Source organism: Anopheles maculipalpis, chromosome 3RL (assembly GCF_943734695.1).
Source record: "Anopheles maculipalpis chromosome 3RL, idAnoMacuDA_375_x, whole genome shotgun sequence".
Classification (NCBI taxonomy): domain Eukaryota; kingdom Metazoa; phylum Arthropoda; class Insecta; order Diptera; family Culicidae; genus Anopheles; species Anopheles maculipalpis.
In genome coordinates, this window is record NC_064872.1 from 52532193 (window position 1) to 52548440 (window position 16248).

Below are 16248 nucleotides of genomic sequence, written 5' to 3' on the forward strand. Positions count from 1 at the left end.
TATTCGGGCGCCAGTTAGCGAAACTATCACTTCGGATCGTAAAGGAATTAATTGAAACGAACGCTTCCTCATTTGTTTTATTAAAATTTAAATATAGGTTTTATGTTCAAAAGGGATCGGGTGATGAAAGGAAGGATATAGATGAAGGATGTAGATAATGGAGTTCGTCCGGATGACAATCTTTTTTTGGTTTAGGCTTGATATCGTTGAAGAGATGCAGAATAAGATAGATTCTGCGCATCCGCGCAGAACTTGACGAAAGTTCACGTTTAAACCATTTCGACTAGTGCACTGTTTAGGGCAGTATTCTGCAATCAGGTTAATCGAGCCGCGTGTCGATGAGATGTTGATGTTACTATCATTATACATTATAGGACATAATTTGGATTGACGATTCAGTAACACACACACCAGTGTTCAGTGGTCAAATACCACGGATATTACACTAATGAAAAAAAAATAGAAAATACAATCATTAACCATACAGTAAACAAATCGTGTTTACGCCAACCAAAGTTGTCATTATAGATTATGATGCAGAATGTCAGAGTACGATTCGTTGAAACTAGTGTCGGAAAGGTCGCCTCAGCGAGAGAGATAGAGAGAAAGAGAGAGAGAGAGAGAGAGAAAGAGAGAGAGAGAGAAAGAGAGAGAGAGAAAGAGAGAGAGAGAGAGAAAGAGAGAAAGAGAGAAAGATAGTAAGTCGGATAATGCGAGACATTTGATTCTAAGCTGGGCGTACTAGAAACCTGTAGCAATTTTTACAAACAAAATTATTTTTTATAAATACAAACAATTTAACAATGTAAAGCAAACGGTAAAAAAGAAACAAAAGATAGTTTACAATTACTCACAAAGATGTTACTATAAGAGGCCATAGGACTAGTAAATCCTCATCTTTACCATACGGCTATTCTAGAGAGAAATTTCAACTGTAGTGAGCAGCTGGCAAGACTGAAAGTACAAGAAGAAAGTACATCCACAACTAAATTGAGCAGGTAAGAATCATAAATGTGGGTGTACTTGTACGAGATGTTAATTATATGAATTTTGTTTCTTCCAGACTTCCATACAGAAGTACAAAAATGAAAAATTATGCTTTATGAGAATTTACATCAATCAGAATAACTTAGGAAAAGAGTGTATTAAAATCGTAAGTATGGAATTATGAATCATGTGGTTAGGTTTAAAGCAAATAGTTTAAGGCAAAGAATACATATTGATGATTCGTTTAATTTCAGACACAGATCCCTTTGCACCACCTGTTAATCAAGGCGGCCTACGATACCATATATCGGACCGAACTATGGAACACCATGCTGCAGTACGAATTCCCTGGGAAGCTTGTACAGCTTTTAAGGGCCACTATCGACAGGGTGCAGTGTCGGTGAAGGTGAGAGTATCGAGTATGCTGTAGGAATCGTTCGAATCTCGCCGAGGTCTGAGGCAATTGGGACGGTCTCTCCTGTTTGTTGCTTAACATCGCTCTGGACTATGTCATGCGAAGCGTCGTCGCACATAAATCTAGTGGCGTAATCTCGCTTGGTATATGTCACAAGTTTCCGGACTAAAGAAGCCCTACATCAAACGAGTGCGATGGATTACACTGATGTTTTTGGTGGAATGTCAATGTTATCGTTAATTTTGAAGCCCTCGGTGCAAAAATGATCTTTTGTCGTCTGATCGTGTGTCTCAGACGAGACGTGTCTCATAGCAGGATAAGGATAAACGGCGATCGTACTGAACTGAATGGTTGAATGAATATTCGTACGCACGGCGAGTCCCTAACAACAGGTTATGAAATAAATACGATCGTACTGAGTTAAACTGAACTGATCTGAGCTGAAGCTGATATTTGGACGATCGCTGGAAAATTTTTGGAGACTTAAATGCTGTTGTGAACGCACCATTACGATACGCTGTATTTCGCGTGAACATGCAAAGAGAGAGCTGAATTTAAAGCAGTCTGGATTCATGGATAGGCGACAGCGGCGCCGATCTTGCCATGGCCGATCTTCCACTCGGACCGTAACCCCGTAATGAGGATTAACTATCCAACTACGTGGTATATCAGTTTGGCTTGGCTTACATGGTCGTTAAGCCAAGAAGAAGAAGAAGGATTGATGTATCGATGTTAAATCTACAAAAGTTGGAACATGTTTAATAGTGTTATGTCATGATAACGTTCATGAATAAATTAATATAAGGAAAAAAACAGTTCTTCAATTGTTACGCTGTTACAATTGTTTCTTCTACACGTTTGGTAGATACGTTGTCTACATCATCGATGCCGATGATGTAGACAACGTATCGCACCGCTTTTTTAAACCTTTTGCTTATACGTAAGATAGTGATGTTAGTTATTTTTTAAGGACTATGCTATTGGTAATAACGTATGAAAAATGTACAGCTAAGTAAAAGAAGAGATTTGTTTTAGTGATAGAAGGTTATACATTTTTAGCGTTTCGTATGGAAATGATTGTAAAAGGATAGATTTGACACATGTTTCGCGCGACAGACCTGCCACTTTCACTTTGCCATTTAGTGTAATTAAGTTTTTTATATAAAAATAAATGTAACCATGTGTTAAAAAAACTGTATTATTGTCCAGAAAAATCATTACTTCTATAATCCTACTACCGATCTTTTTGTAATTTCTTGCAGCACATTAGTACATCATTTTTATTTATTTTTCCACTTTTTTGCTTACTTATTTTTGGTTTAGTGAATATTATGAAAATTGTGATTAATATTAAATGGAATGTTCTGAATCACAACTACATGTTTCGATCTGTGTGAGTGGACGAGTCCAGTTCATTGATTTACGTAAAGCAAACGGTCCCTTTCGGGCATGCGCTTAACAAACGAACAAACGATCTGTGTTTTGTTTAATTTTTTTTATGAATGAACAAGCCTTCCACTTCGTGATCTATTTTGGTATTCGCTGGAGCTAACCTACCGCTTTCGGGAAATGTATAATGTAAACAAGCTCGGACATGCCAACGGATTGGGGTAAACAAAAATCCAAAATCGAGTCTTTCTGCCGTACTTACGAATTTTGCATACAGTATCCGTAGAGCAAACGTTCGCCAAACAATTCATTCCAGCAATCATTCGGTTCCGTGTGGTTAGTCAACAAAACAGTGTAAAATGTTGGTACAACTTTTACTTTTTACCACATTGGTAAGGTGCATTGCCAATTCTTTGGCACAAAACGAGTACGCCTGCGAACGATTTAATACAAGCAGTGATGATGGATGGGATTGTGGAATAGTACCTGCTGCGTGCTTAATTTTGACTACGGTCAATTATCGAGTTCCGGAGAAAGAGTTTGCCATCAATTTCCGCTGCAACTTACCACCATTCCGGAACGCACACTCGGATGAAGTTTTCCGTAAGGTTACTAGCTACCGTATGGATGGGAGCAACGCCTGCAGTACGTTTGGGTTTGGACTAGAGTATTTGAGTTTTCCCGAGCGCATAAACTCATTGGTGTTGGACGGGTACTGTTTGCAAACAATAGGGAACGGTACATTTCAAGACTTCCATACATTAGGCCAGTTGGAGCTAACGGGCTGCAAAATACAGCACGCTACAAGTGATGGCTTCCACAGCCTGCCAGTGTTACAGAAACTTGTTATAGAACAAAGTGTATTTTTAAAAATGAATCGTGACGTGTTTGACAACTTTAAACAATTAAAAGAGCTTACAATGGACAACTGCTCGGTGATCCATTTTACTGCCGGTGCGTTGGAAAGCATCGAACGGATCGTTGTGAAAAACAGCGTTGTGCATAATATATCCTCAATATTTGATCATCTTCCATTGATGTTAAAAATCATACATTTTGCTGGTGTACATTCACAACAGAGCTCAAATCTTGTACTGCGATCATCAGATGCAGGAGAAAGTACAGTGCATAATATTACTGTAGTACAGTGTGAGCTTACTTCGGTTGCTGTGAAAAACATGCCGCTGTTGGTTTCGTTAAATTTTTCGAAAAACTCGCTCTCCGAAAGGTCTGTGGAGTTAGTGAATTTGCCTAGATTGGTTAGTTTAGTGTTGAACCACAATGCCTTCGACGCTGTATCGGAAACGTTCCTCAAGTTTGGTTCTTCTTTAGAAGTGATTGATCTTAGCTACAATCAGATATCTTACCTCCATCCACACGCGCTTGATGCCGCACTCTCTTTACGCCTGATGAACCTATCCCACAACCAGCTTTCGACCATGCAAAACACAATACCTGCTGCTCGTCTTGCGCGTATTGACATTGATAGCAATCCATGGGATTGTTCGTGGTTAAATCGTTGTCGATTGTTAAATCCGACGCTCTTCAACATCTTCCGATACAACAAACGCTACGATGTACTGGCCGTGTGGGGTATACCGTGCTTATTGCAAACTACTTCAACGGATCCCAATTTTCCTCCGTTCCAAAGTGAACCAAACGTATCGTCTACATCAGAACCGGTAGTATCTTATCCACAGGGGAAACTTTTCTTACAAGGCAACAAAATATCTATAACTTCCCCTCGGTTCACCGTGCCCAATACATTAATGGTGATAATATCGATATCGGTTGGTGTACTAGTTTCGAACGTTATTATACTGCTTTACAATCGTTATCGGAAAATTATGCAGCAGCCCTTCTACCGGCTACTATCCAAGTCGGTTTCTGCTAGAGATACGGCAACAGAAAAAAGTACTTCCTTTTGGTATGAAGTTCCCGTTTGTGGTGAGTCAAATGCATTGCCGCTGAATCATATTTACGAAGAAATATGTGACACTGAAGCACAGCGCGATATCTATGATGCACTTAACTTCAATCGGGATAAGCAACAGCAATTGGATAGTGCTAGTTCTAGTAAGTAGATCCTTAGTGCAAGTTTGCACTGTAACTTATAGTAAACTCCCTCAACTCCCCTTATAGTATACCACCACTAAGTAACGTTTACAGAAAATCGCTTAGTTTTGTAAATAAATTGAAATACAGTATTTTTTTATCTGATTACTTTGTGTTATTTTTAAAACAACTTGATTGTGTTCAGGTTTTATTATGGAATCATTTATACATAATTTATGAATATCACATTGATATTAGATAGAAATATTCTTTTCAGATTGGGTTTAAATATGAAATACAGGTTCAACACTGAAAATTGGCCACTTACCACGCAGACAGCGAAAGGAATGGTTCGACGAAGAGTGCACTCGTGCACTCTTCATCCGGGAAGAATGAAGCACGCGCCCTCATGCTTCAGCATGAAACCCGTCAGAACGTGGAAAACTACAAACGACCGAGGAGACAGCAGGCCCTGCTCTTCCAGGACAAGAAGCGCCCCATTGAAGAGTTAGATGAAGCTGCCGAGCTCTTCAAGATGGGACCGAAGAGGCTTACCATCGGAATGCACATGCTGATCACGAGAATCTGGGAACCGGAAGAATTACCGGAGGATTGGAAACTGGGCGTCAATCACCCAGTCTACAAAAAGGGCGACATACTGGAATGCTCGAACTATCGTACCATTTCAGTCCTTAATGCCGCCTATAAGCGAAGGTGTGTGAGGCGTACACCCGACTGAAACGTGAAGCAGCAAGAATTGGATTGATGATCAATCCGGCGAAGACGAAATACCTGCTTGCCGGAGGCTTTGATCGTCATAGAGAGCCCGAGCGGGAAGAAGCGTGTCAGTCCACGGCGACAACCTCGAGGTGGTAGAGGAGTTCTGCTATCTTGTGACTGTCGTAACTTCGGATAAAGATGTCAGCAGCGAAATCCGGAGACGCATTGACGCATTGGGCTCGAAATGTGAGATATATCGCACACTGATTCTCCCGGTGGTCTTATATGGTCTTGGACCATCCGAGCGGAGAATGCAAACGCTCTTGGCGTGTTTGAGCGTTGTATCCTCCGGACCATCTTTGGTGGTGTGTTCGAGCATGGAGCGTGGAGAAGAAGGAACCACGGAACCACGAGCTTGCTGAGCTACAAGGAGAACCGGCCATCCTGACGGTAGCAAAAACGGGCAGGATACGATGGCTGGGCCACGTTATGAGGATGCCGGACTCATGCCCCACCAAGAAGGTCAAAGACCCCCAGGGCGGCAGGAGGCGAGCACAGCGAGTTCGTTGGCTGGATCAGGTGAAGGGAGACTTGTCGGAGATCGGGTGCCTACTTGGATGGGAAGCTGCAGCTAGGGATAGAGCTTCCTGGAGATCTATTGTTGACCGGGCCATGTCACTACGACGTGCTCTTTAAAAGAGCAGGCCAACATGGGTGAGTGAGTGAGGTTCAACACGCTCCAAAATAATTAAGATCCAGATACTGTCTAGAATATATTAATTAACTACTACATGTTTTGCTCAGAGAATCTTTTGATCAGTTAAATTGAATGTACTCTGGATGAATCCGAATAATAAAAAAAAAAAAATTTACGTAAATGTTAGGTACCCAGGTACTATCGCCTGAAAATATTTATAAAAAACCTCATTTGTACTGTGCTAAATTAAAATGATGGAAATTTGTATAAACGAAAAAAAGCACTCGAAACATACGCAGATGCACAGTTGTTTGCGTACTATTTTTCTAATGTACTAGGCTGCTTGCTGGCAACTGACATCCGGCTAGTTTATTTGCTAGTTTCGCTAGCTCTTCTCAAAATTCTGAAATTGTTAAATTTCTTTGTGACATCATTTCATTTTGGAATGCTCGAGGAGAAATTTTTACTCCAAATTTAGCCTTTAATGTTTTCTTACAACTTGCAATAGAAGCTTTCAGATTTATAGAGCCACGAGCTGGGCCCGTCAACCTGATTTTTAAAAATGACAATGTATCGCCAACGAGTAAACTGATTATTAAAATTATGTTTTAGGGTTAGTTTTTGTGTATATAGAAGCGATATTTCCACTTCTGTCAGATATGTCTACGACCACAGAGATTCTAACTAAAAAATGGAGAAAATGAGTGTCATTTAATTCATAACCAAGCAACGAATATCGCGAAGGAAGTCATATTCAGTTTGATCTACGCGGGAAAATCAGCTAAAAATAACTGAGCTGTGGGGTGCCTTATGGCTGTTGTATACCGCATGAAGCGTATTCTCCTCGATGGTCAACATGCCATGAAACCAGGAAGTAGTAGTAGTACCTCAAGGGTGATTAAACCCGTGAAAGACAATCTGTAGCGAAACCCAGTGCAAACCATTCGACAGTTGGCAAAAGAGGTCAATACATTCAAAACTTCAATGCAACGAAAGTCCAGGGCACGAGTGAAAAGCAATATAAAAACGGATAGGATCAAAGCTTTACGACTGGAAAGATCGATTATAATGTTGTACATGCACAAGAAGAAGCATCTGATCGGCATGTTCTGTGATGAGAAAGCTTTCACTATTGATCCTGTGTCAAATTCACGCACCGATAGGTTTATTTCGTCGCAGAAGCTTGAGGATGTTCCAGAGAAATTAAAGCTTGAGTTCACAGTTAGCTCTAGTGGATTCAAAATGCCCGCGGGTATCATCAAAGCTGGGTTGAAGGTGAATACGGATATCTATTTGGGCATTTTGAAGGAGAAGTTCATTCCTTGGATAGAAAACAACTTCGATGAGCACCAATTGGTCATTTTTTAATAGGACGGTACGCCGTGTCACACCTCTAAAGAGACACTAGTGTCGACTTCAGTGTCGACGCCCTGAAAGCTTCCTTTGCAAAAATATGGACTTCGATGGCTGATTCAGCCATTCAGAAGGTATCCTTCCAATTATGATCACGCCTGGAGAAAGTGATAGAAATCGAATAATGTGAAGTATGAAGGTTGAATAAACATATCCATAAACTACCTTTATGATGCCATTGACTAATCCAACTGAAAATGATCTTAAAAAGTAGTATATAGATTTTTGCATTTTTTATTGGCCATACTGTATATATTCACCGGGAACTCGATAGATCTCGCGCATGTAAGTAACAAGTAGGTTTTTACAAAACTCCGTTATTGACGTTACACAGCTCCATTCAAAGTTCCCTGTAATAGAAGATTATTAGCAGATTGCAGTAATGACAGACATATAATTATGTGGTTGGTCACAAGTTCACAATAAAAAAATAATTTTTATTGTTTACAAATGGCACCACGCGGTCCCACTTCCTAACAATGACAAAACTAGAAACGAAAATGAGGCTCTAAGCTCTATGTTCCCTGTTCTTTTATACCTATCGCGAAGGGACAAATTATAATCAGGCATTCTTATCGTGGGGAACGGGCTGCTGGACGATCGCCAATCTGCAGAGGGGAGCTGGCTTCCGTTGAACTGTTGAAGGAGAATCGGACTCTCAGGAATGCATCTGTTTCCGTAGGGGAGAAGATTGTCCGTTGGCCGATGACTAACGCGATCGTTCCATTGGGGCTGGATTCTGACGCACGGATGATACTTGTTGAGACATCCATCTTCTGTAGTGAAGAATTTGTTTCTGTTGATCGAAGCGAACGAACGTATGAGAGTCAAAGTTGACTACGCGTGTAACATAATTATATATCAGAACATCTGCTTTTGGAGTGGCCGATTTTTACGGTTATTAGGCATGGACAAACTGAATCTGAACCGTTCGATTCGTTCCAATCTTTCTACTGAATGAACGATTCCCGCTCTCGCTAGGAATGACGATTCTTCTGAATGAATTGTACTGCACCCAATCTTAGATCGTTTTTCCCATGTCCAATGGCTATCCATAATCGGAAAAATAAACACGCTAGAAACAAAAGGGACTGTTGAAAAACTGTAGAAAAGTACGGGTATTTTTAAGAAACCTGTCGTAAACATATCTTGTTTACACCGATGGCCGCTATCATTGTACCGTCTGTCGAAATACGTGTGGGGAAGTTTGTCGGAGACAGATAGTCCTGCGAAGAAAGTGAGAAGAAAGTGGGAAGGGCAAGGATATAAAAGGGCAAAGCGCGTAGGTTAAATGAGACGTTTTTGATTTTCCGAATAACGAAGGATATTTCATGAAAACAATCTTTTTGTTTATAATACATTGGTACACTTTAAATTTGTAAGCGAATTTGCATCACTCTGATTCACAGCTGTGATCATTCTACACCGTTTCTACTCGATAAAGGTCAACTTCTAGCCTTGATAACCGTATGTTTCTAGCAGATCGCCACCAACTGTAAAAAAAATTATAAAAGAAGAATTCCTCACTCAAAAAAATCCTGAACATCATTTACACATAATGTTTTACGTTTTGCTTTGCTGTAACATTTATATATGCGAATTTTAACATACCGGTACCAAGGCAGCATATGATCCCTTGCAATAACGATCACATTGGAAAAATAAGCAATCATCTGGAAAATATATTTAATTGAAATGTAAAATCATCGTTTCAACCGGAATTTACATGTACCTACCACTAGGGATAGGAAGCAGATAACAGCAACTTTTGCGAGCTCTTCTCCAAATGGATCGTGTGGTGAGTGTTGAAAGCGTAGCACGAGCATGCAAACAAGTGTTAGCATGAAACACACAAACGACAGTATTGAGTAAATTAATAGGTCGGACTGGAAGCGAATGAGGGTAAAAATGAGAAACAATCTTCAGCAAAAGCAGAAAAAGTAAGTTTATGTAATTACCATCAAAAGATTGCGATTGTCCGGATTGCGATACCACACTAGTATTGATTCGCAACAACCATAGCTGATAAATATATGAAAAAAAGGTTTTTTTTTCGTAAACAAATCATTTCACAAAATCATGTATTACTTACCGCAGCGTTTCGTGCGTTTGAAAGGTGTGTAAGCATAATTCACAATGCGTTAATCCAGAACGGTTCAACCAAAGCTCCAAACATTCCAGATGCACGTACTTCATCGAGCCCTTGCACAGACAGGGAGATATCATACTTCTGATTGAAAGCATAAGGTGAAACTTAATCAAACACTTTTACCCATTTTTATTCATCTAATCAAACCAACATACCTAACATCATCGGTTGAACCTTGGCAAATACGACACACTACCCAATCGATGCTGCTGCCCCGAGGTTGAGTAGTGGAAATAGTCGAAAGTGATTCATCTCTGCCAATATCGCTAGAATCTGATGATTTACGTATATCATCTTCGGTTAACTTTTCGTTCATAATTTCTTACACTAGAATTTTTCTATACTTTCAATATTGTTCCAATTCAAATATCCGATACCAAATTCTTGTTAAATGGTTATTTGCAAGACAAAGCAAAATACATGTGAGTACTAGATTACCTCAAACAAATTTGACGAACTCATCTGATGAAAAATAAAGCTTGCTTAAAGAAATAAACAAACAGATATTTTATCGCACGAGTTTTTTCACTAGCCACACGAGCGCATCGTCAAGCTTTTGTTTGTTTGTTGTATGTTACCTAGAAGAAAATACCGCCAACCTATACATATCGGACGACGGTGACCGTTGCTATAAAATGACTGAAAAATCGGTTCCCAGATCATCCCATCACGCCAGACCGAATCACTGGACAGGGGGCGTTAGGCAAACACTTTTTAGACGTCGTCGGATCACAGGTGGTCCAATTTTTGTATGGGATTTGACTACGGAATCGGCTGATTTTTCAGTACTGTCCGATGTCGTTCGATACGTAAACGTTAGTTGCGGTTCGATATCGCTCGCAGAAAAGAACCCTCGTCGTGCATTTACTCTCTTACTGGATTACCAGGATTCTAACTTCACTTCAGTTAGAGAGTATAGACGTTTCCAATGAAGAAATTCGTGGTACCGTAGTATCGTAAGTATAAGTTCCGTCAGACTGTATCTAAAGTTGCAACTCCGCAGCTCCTACATCCAGGAACCATGCGTCTATCGCATGGACATCCAGTATGATCGGAAATAGATGGCCCCTCATCTATCAGACGTGTTACCACACAGTCCACTAATCAGGCCCAATGACCGTCAGCTACAGCGGCGGCTACAAGACAACGCCTTAAGTGGGACCTGTAAGCTTACAGCCTCCGTTAGTATGTACTGCGTACTCTTGCGGCTGTTTAGCCCTGCAATCAGGACCACCGTCTTATCTGCAGTCATCCCAGCCGGTCCCACTTCAAGGATAGCCAAGCAGGGCTATGGATTCTCTAATATTTGAGATGGATAAATATCACTTGCTTTCATTTTCTTTACATCGTTGTAGAAAAGGTTTTCACTCCATTATTCCTTTTTCCAAAAGTTTCTGTAACGACATTTTAGATAAAGGAGTACAAGCTAAACTGTGGCGATCGACTGGGGTGTCAGGCGCTAGCTGGAACTTAGTACGCCCAAGGAGCATCTCAACGCGATCGCTACCGAGCGCAGGACAGAGCGCACTTGATCACTAGAGGCCGGGCGGGACGACCTCTAGCGTATATTAGTTCTAGCATATATTATTTAAGATTCAACGAGTTTGACAGCGTTGGCGTCGGGTTCGGGGTGTTAGGCAGGTTCATTCTCGAGTCACTCTTGCTGCGACGGGATGGAGTTTGTCGATCATCCTTAGACTGGACGCTAACCAGAGCGAGCTTGGAATGTCACTGCTGGACTGCGCTGGAGAACACTGTACGCAGCCGAATTCATGTTTGTGCTGTTCAACTCATTTTGCTTGTTTGTTGCAGTCCAGACCGTATCATAATGGTCAACAATAGAACGGCCACAACACCACAATAGCCGGAATTCGGATGCAACCAACCATCATAGAAGTAATAGTTACAGCAATATAGCACCGGACCAAAAACAATCACCACTACAGCATCATCAGCAGCACCTTCACTCTTACAACCCAGCTAAAACCGAGTATGCCCGAGATAAGGCAAATAACAGGTAGGAAATGCCTTGTTAATATTTTGTATATTGCGTATAGTCACCAAAACCGGTGGCAAGGTGGACAATACGGCGGTAAGCCGTGATAGTATAATATAAATAATTTTTTTTAAACTAATAAATAATGCAATTTTGTGATTATTGTAGAACGCGTGTTAATACATGTTTGCTGTTTGAAAACAAAACAAAAAATGCCATAAAAGATAAAAAGCTCGTATAAGTATCCTTGGAAAACTTCAACTATATACCGTGAAGAGCAGAAGGAGGGTCCAAAGCCTCCAAAGCCTAAATTTGAAAAAAATGAACGACTCCTGGGCATAGTAATGGCTTTCATTTGTTAGGGTTTCTGCCATAATAATTTTGTTTTATTTCTCAAAATATCAAAACCAATAGAATTCTCAGATTTTTTTTGAAGTTATGAGAATCAGAAATGGCTATATTCCTTGTAAATTAAACTGTTGGGCCAATTCTGTTTGTTGTTTGTTGTTTCAATCACTATCATAGGAAGATTTCAAATGAGAAATTAGTGTGTGGAAAGTATGGCTTCGATGTTAGTTTTTCAGGCATTATATCCGCTCGTATGCTGATTGATAAAATCCACATAGTATGAAACCTTTGTGAGCACTCCGGGATATGGAGCGATGGCACACGGCTTGATACTCCAAGATACAACGCCTACTTGGAACTGTTTGTACATCAACGGTCCACCAGAGTCTCCCTGGAAATAATGATGATAAATTACGGGGTTTCGCAAAGACTAATAGCATGCAAAGCAGAGACTTCAGAGCAGAGGCCATCAAGTGACTACTTACACTACATTGTCCTTTTCCACCGCCTGGCTCGGCTGCACAAATTTGGGAAGGATAGATGTGGTTACTGTGGATCTGATTGCACTGATCATTTGGCACAGCATAATAATCGATCTGTTGCAAAGTTGTCTGCACTGGCCCATCCGAAGCGTTCCGGCCCCATCCAACGAGTGTCACTATATCAGATTGTAGCGTATCAATCTCGAAGAATCGTTTTGGTAACCGAACAGGTTGCACCTGTTCACTGAACACCAGAGGCTTGCGCAGCTTTAGTAGAGCAATATCATCGATGTAGCTGTCCGACGGATTGTAGTTCGGATGGATCACAACATCCTCAATCGCAAATATGGACTCGTCTTCAGTTCGCGAAATGTTGGTTCTGCCCACCTGCACCGTTTGGTAGAGCGGTGTGGTATAGTCGACGCAGTGGGCAGCCGTAAGAATCCAGAGTTTATTCAAAATGCTGCCACCGCACGAATGTCCACCAGTAGAACCACGAAGAGACACAACAAATGGATAGTTTTCGATTTCCGCATCCGTACCATTGACGATCTTGCTTTGATCGATAGGGCCAGCTGCAGTGCGATGGAATAAAACACCGTCATGAGAATTTTAAACAATTTTATACTATGCGCCAACGCAACGTACCTTGTGCAAAACTGACAAATAAGAAACACACCACCAGTTGTAAAATCATCGTGATCACCACTTCACTTCTCGGACGCCAATAGCGAGATCTTGAAAGTAGCGTGTAACTTAAGTATGCCCAATCATGTTGTCTTATCTCTGATAGCACAATAATCGGTTAACTATGACAGATAAGCGCAGTCTAGGTTTAAATCATGACTATTGTACACTCTTCGCTAAATCTCCATTGTTGATAATCCACCAGTTGATTTTTTACTACGTAAGACCGCAAATCTTATCTGCTCATTGAAATGGAGCTTCTGTATTGTTTAAAAAAAAGTACACAGTAACCCTCATTAGATTTCAATTTCGTATCGTTACGGCACAAAAAAACTTTGTTATTATTAATCTGCAAATCTAGAACTTCACAAGAGCTTTGTTGTAATGTTGTAACTCTATGAGCAGAGGATGTTTTTGTTACACCTATTCTCAGATTACTGTAGGATGCATGATGCGAACTGTGCACAGGTAAATAGAGGTTTAGGTCGTTCCAGTTAGAACTCTTTTCTTCATCAGGCCTGGACAAGCACGAAGAAAATTCATCTTCCCTCTACACCAATACCTTAGCCCCAAAAGCGGCATACCTTTGTCGACATAATAGATATCACCATAGAACCAGCGTAATACTCAAAGCACACTTGAACTTGAACACACCAAAGTACCTGCAATAGTTTAAAATCGTGTTTCCACTTGTCGAGCTCCCATAGTGGGTATCGAATTCGCCGTGTGTGTTTCACGTTTCGTAATGTACAATTTATTTACTTACATTTTACAACCAAAAATTCGATGGATTGTCATGTTCGATACCTCAGCGTTCCACCAGTTGCGAAAAATAAACTGAGTTCGACACCCCAGAGTTTGTTGTGTCGAAAGATGACCTAACGGAACAAACCGAAAACAACTGTGCACAGGCACGATGCCCGTGTTAATGCAACCGTAACACTACAACATTTATAAAATAATTCTTACATTTTTCTTCTTTTTCTTAACTTTAAGGACTACAAGACCACGTCAGCCATCGAGTGTTGTATAGCGGGAGATTCTGTTGAACGCTGGTCCTACCGTGTGAATATATAGTCCCAACAATCGTACCGCCACAATTTGTAGATTATTCGTAACTAATAGTTAAGCTAACCAAGGAATTCGGCCTGGCCGTCATTACGAAAAAAAAGTTAAGCTAACCAAGTCTTAACGCCTTGCAGAAAAGCCATCAAGTGTTGCTTGATTTCATGTGGCAATTAAACTATATTTCATCGCCTCAACTCTTCGCCTTCTTTTCTCGAGGATGAGATCCAGAAGACTTCGAGACCGCACTGTCCGCGCAACAGTGTGTCAGATGACTACTTCGGAATACGAGAAATTTGTGGAGGATTTCGTGCCAACCCGACAGAGGTGAAAACGCTTGTCAAATGTTTCTACAGCTCAAACCAGGACCTGTAAAAAGAGCAATAAATTTTGGAAATCGAACGCAACGCCGCAATGAGAGAAGCGTTTGAAAAAGCGTTGCTTATAACATAGATTGAATAGTAACTTTAGAGAAAACCGTTAGTAAACCGGAAGTAAAAGGAAAACGTAAAAAAAAACTGTTGACTCCCAATAACCCTTCGGTCACAGTGATAAGTTTAGCTCGATTCTATAGTTTAATTGTATGTTACATTTGTGTTGCCGTAAACCACTTTTAAATCCAAAAACGTACAGGTTTTCTTGATTGCTCTTAATTATACTTTTTTTATTGCAAATTTAATCCGGATTTCAGGCGAGAAGAGAAGTAAAACATCTTGACTTCTGTTAGAAAATACCCTTGATGTATAAATCCAATAAAACCCCGAAATTAATCCGATGTCCTTTTATCTCATGTCCAAACTTTCACACTGTATTCCCGGGTAGCCAGGGTTGTCACACCTTGGACTACCGGAATCAGAATTTAATTTGTCCAAACCTATAATTTAACTTTTTAGATTTATAATAGTCCTAAATAACATATAATTATGTTAATTCGTTTTAACATTTCATACTTCACTTAACTAGAACCTAAATTAACCTAACTAAACTATTCTTCTTCTTGGCTTAACGAACTCTAAGGTCATGCCGGCCATCGAAATGGCTTTCTAGACTGCTGATACCACGTAGTTGGTTAGTCAATCCTCACTACGGGGGGACGGTCCGGATGGGATTTGAACACCGGTCCTGCCGTTTAAAGACTGGCGCTGCTGTCGCCTACTCTACCGGGCCGGCCTAACTAAACTATTATTATTATCGGAAAATTCCCTCAATATGTCCTAACTACTCGGGGTAACAAGTATGAATGTCCATGCGCTTCTTTCAGCGCTGCCACTATAGCGCGGTTAGGACGGGTAGAGGCTTTTATATCACATAATTATACATTTAATTGTTGGTGTTATATTCAATAATGCATCGTGTTTTTCTCTTTGACTTAACGACCGTCCAAGGTCACACTGGAATGAGAATGGCTTACTAGACTTGCTAATATACCACGTACTTAGCCAGTCCGTCCTCACACTACGGGGGGACGGTTCAAATGGGATTTGTACCCCGGTCCTACAACTTGAAGATCCGCACCGCTGTCGTCTATACCACTGAGCCACCCCAGCCGGATCTTGCTTTTGTATCACTCAAAAAGATACAGAATTGTTGATTGATTTTAAAGATCTATTGTCAAAGAACAAAGATGACTTCTGGTAAAAGGAAAGAAACACTAAAACGTTAAAAAATAATCTTATTTCGAGTACTATACTGTTATGTAAAACCGTAAAGTGCAACAGCGAAGAATTCTGAAAATTTCATCCAGAGATAATAGAGATTATGACGGACATTATGAGCTTTGATCAACAAAAATTGCTAGCCATGCCTGAGATGAAGTCATGTATGGGCAAATCATTCTTCCGATTT

At 40.5% G+C, this 16248-nt stretch overlaps 3 protein-coding genes across 3 annotated transcripts; 1 reads left to right on the forward strand and 2 right to left on the reverse strand.

The window, feature by feature from the left end:
* Positions 1-3150: 3150 nt before the first annotated feature.
* On the forward strand, positions 3151-7631 carry LOC126560768 (uncharacterized). The gene is made up of 3 exons (XM_050216719.1): positions 3151-4867; positions 5182-5353; positions 7427-7631. Exons 1-3 carry the CDS (start codon positions 3151-3153, stop codon positions 7629-7631), a joined length of 2094 nt encoding a protein of 697 aa, XP_050072676.1.
* Positions 7632-9096: 1465 nt separating this feature from the next.
* LOC126563116 (E3 ubiquitin-protein ligase MARCHF2-like) lies at positions 9097-10141 on the reverse strand. Its single transcript, XM_050219737.1, has 6 exons — positions 9981-10141; positions 9769-9903; positions 9635-9698; positions 9413-9562; positions 9288-9349; positions 9097-9169 (listed from the first exon to the last, which is right to left on the reverse strand). The coding sequence occupies exons 1-6, from the start codon at positions 10139-10141 to the stop codon at positions 9097-9099; spliced, it is 645 nt and encodes a 214-aa protein (XP_050075694.1).
* Positions 10142-12401: 2260 nt separating this feature from the next.
* On the reverse strand, positions 12402-13420 carry LOC126562827 (chymotrypsin-2-like). Its single transcript, XM_050219413.1, has 3 exons — positions 13300-13420; positions 12655-13226; positions 12402-12560 (listed from the first exon to the last, which is right to left on the reverse strand). The coding sequence occupies exons 1-3, from the start codon at positions 13346-13348 to the stop codon at positions 12402-12404; spliced, it is 780 nt and encodes a 259-aa protein (XP_050075370.1). The 5' UTR covers positions 13349-13420.
* Between the last annotated feature and the right edge of the window lie 2828 nt (positions 13421-16248).